At 39.1% G+C, this 1,576-nt stretch overlaps 1 protein-coding gene across 1 annotated transcript; it reads right to left on the bottom strand.

Moving 5' to 3' along the window:
• Positions 1-642: 642 nt before the first annotated feature.
• C922_05828 (hypothetical protein) lies at positions 643-1,521 on the bottom strand (the record flags this gene model as incomplete). The annotated part of the gene is made up of 1 exon (XM_008821399.1): positions 643-1,521. One exon carries the CDS (start codon positions 1,519-1,521, stop codon positions 643-645), a length of 879 nt encoding a protein of 292 aa, XP_008819621.1.
• Positions 1,522-1,576: the final 55 nt, after the last annotated feature.

Consider the following 1,576-nt stretch of genomic DNA (forward strand, 5'->3'; position numbering starts at 1 on the left):
GGATTCGAAGGAAACTATATTATAAAGCATATACATATTAGTTCCTCTAATAAGAGCATGAGGGAGTAAGATTGACCATGGCGATGGGGCGCACATCCATAGAATAACCCCTGAACCCTAAACCTAAACATGAATATACCATACACAAATCTAGTCAACCACTAAAGTATCCTGCCTATACTTAAAAAATTCATAACATCCACGCTTCCACGACAGTTAACTCCCATTCAATCCCCTCATCGATGAACTCACAGATTTACTCTTCAAATAGACAGAAATATCTGCCCCCATATAATAGAAAAATAAAACTAGTCCGGAAAAACAGAAATTCATTTAAAATTATACAATAAAATAAAATTCAGAAAAAAAAAATCATGTTGTTAATTCCTTCCCTTTATACATCTGCAAGCGAGTAACAATGGAAATAAATATTTACTTCTACCAAGGCATCCCTCCAGAAGGAATACAAAAGAACACCAGATTCAGCTCTGTCACTAATAAATAGAAAAAGAATTCTTTCCACAGCCTTATTACTAATATCATATATTCCTGTTCTCCTCCCTATAAACTCCTCAATCCAACTCTGGGAAAGTCTCCTCTTCAGGCAGTTTATGTACAATACATTCTTCTTATATGCTTTCCTCAGGCATCTATTATAACACCATGCTTCTTGAAACATCTTCCCATTTTCTTTATCTTACAATAGGTTCTTATATAATAGTACAAAATACTCAGGAATAATCCACCTATTATAATACATGCTGCTATTGATACAGAATAAAGACCTGGGACTAATAGACCCAGTAAGGAAATTAAGAGCTCTACAGTAGCTACTATAAGTGGTAATAATACTCCGTATTCTCTATAGTAATAAGCTAGTATCCTTCCACCACCACGAAGCTCCAAAAATTCACTTTCTACAGAATAGTTTCTCCCCTTCATGTATCGCATCAATTTCAGTTGAAATCTTAGATCTACTCTTTTTAGTAGACCCCTTATCTTTGTCTTGAGTCCCTCCCTCCTATAGCTTGGATGGTAGTACTCCAGAACCTCAGGAATATTCTTACTCTTTCGTCTCCTTTCACCGTTCAAAACTCCTGGCTGTAATCTATCGCCTTCCATGACTGACAAAGGCCCCTTATTCATTGGCTCCTTAGTCCCCTCATGCCCATTCGGACATTGAAATCCTTTGCGTCCTCGGTAGTAATCATCCTCTGGTTCCCTAAGGAAATTATCAGACTCCTCTGCTCCATGGGTTGGGAGCTTCTTGGCTCGAAGCCTCCCACTTGTTAATCTGCCCCTCTCTGTTTCAGAGTTGCCTCCTTCTTGCAGGTGTTGCGGCGATATTCCACTTCTCTCACAGAAGTTCTGACCCTTGAGTTCTTTGTTAGGAACAAGCTTAGGCGGCTGTGGGTTGGAGGAGGTTAGATTATAATTCCTCTCACGAGATAGCGAAGGTTCCTCCTCCTTCTTGATCCCTATACTTCTTCTAGTTCTAGATTCCTTGGAATCCCCAATCATTAGGGTACTATGCCCCACAAGGCATCTACTACTAATGTATCCTCCTCCATTTTTT

Source organism: Plasmodium inui, assembly GCF_000524495.1.
Source record: "Plasmodium inui San Antonio 1 unplaced genomic scaffold supercont1.215, whole genome shotgun sequence".
Taxonomy (NCBI): domain Eukaryota; phylum Apicomplexa; class Aconoidasida; order Haemosporida; family Plasmodiidae; genus Plasmodium; species Plasmodium inui.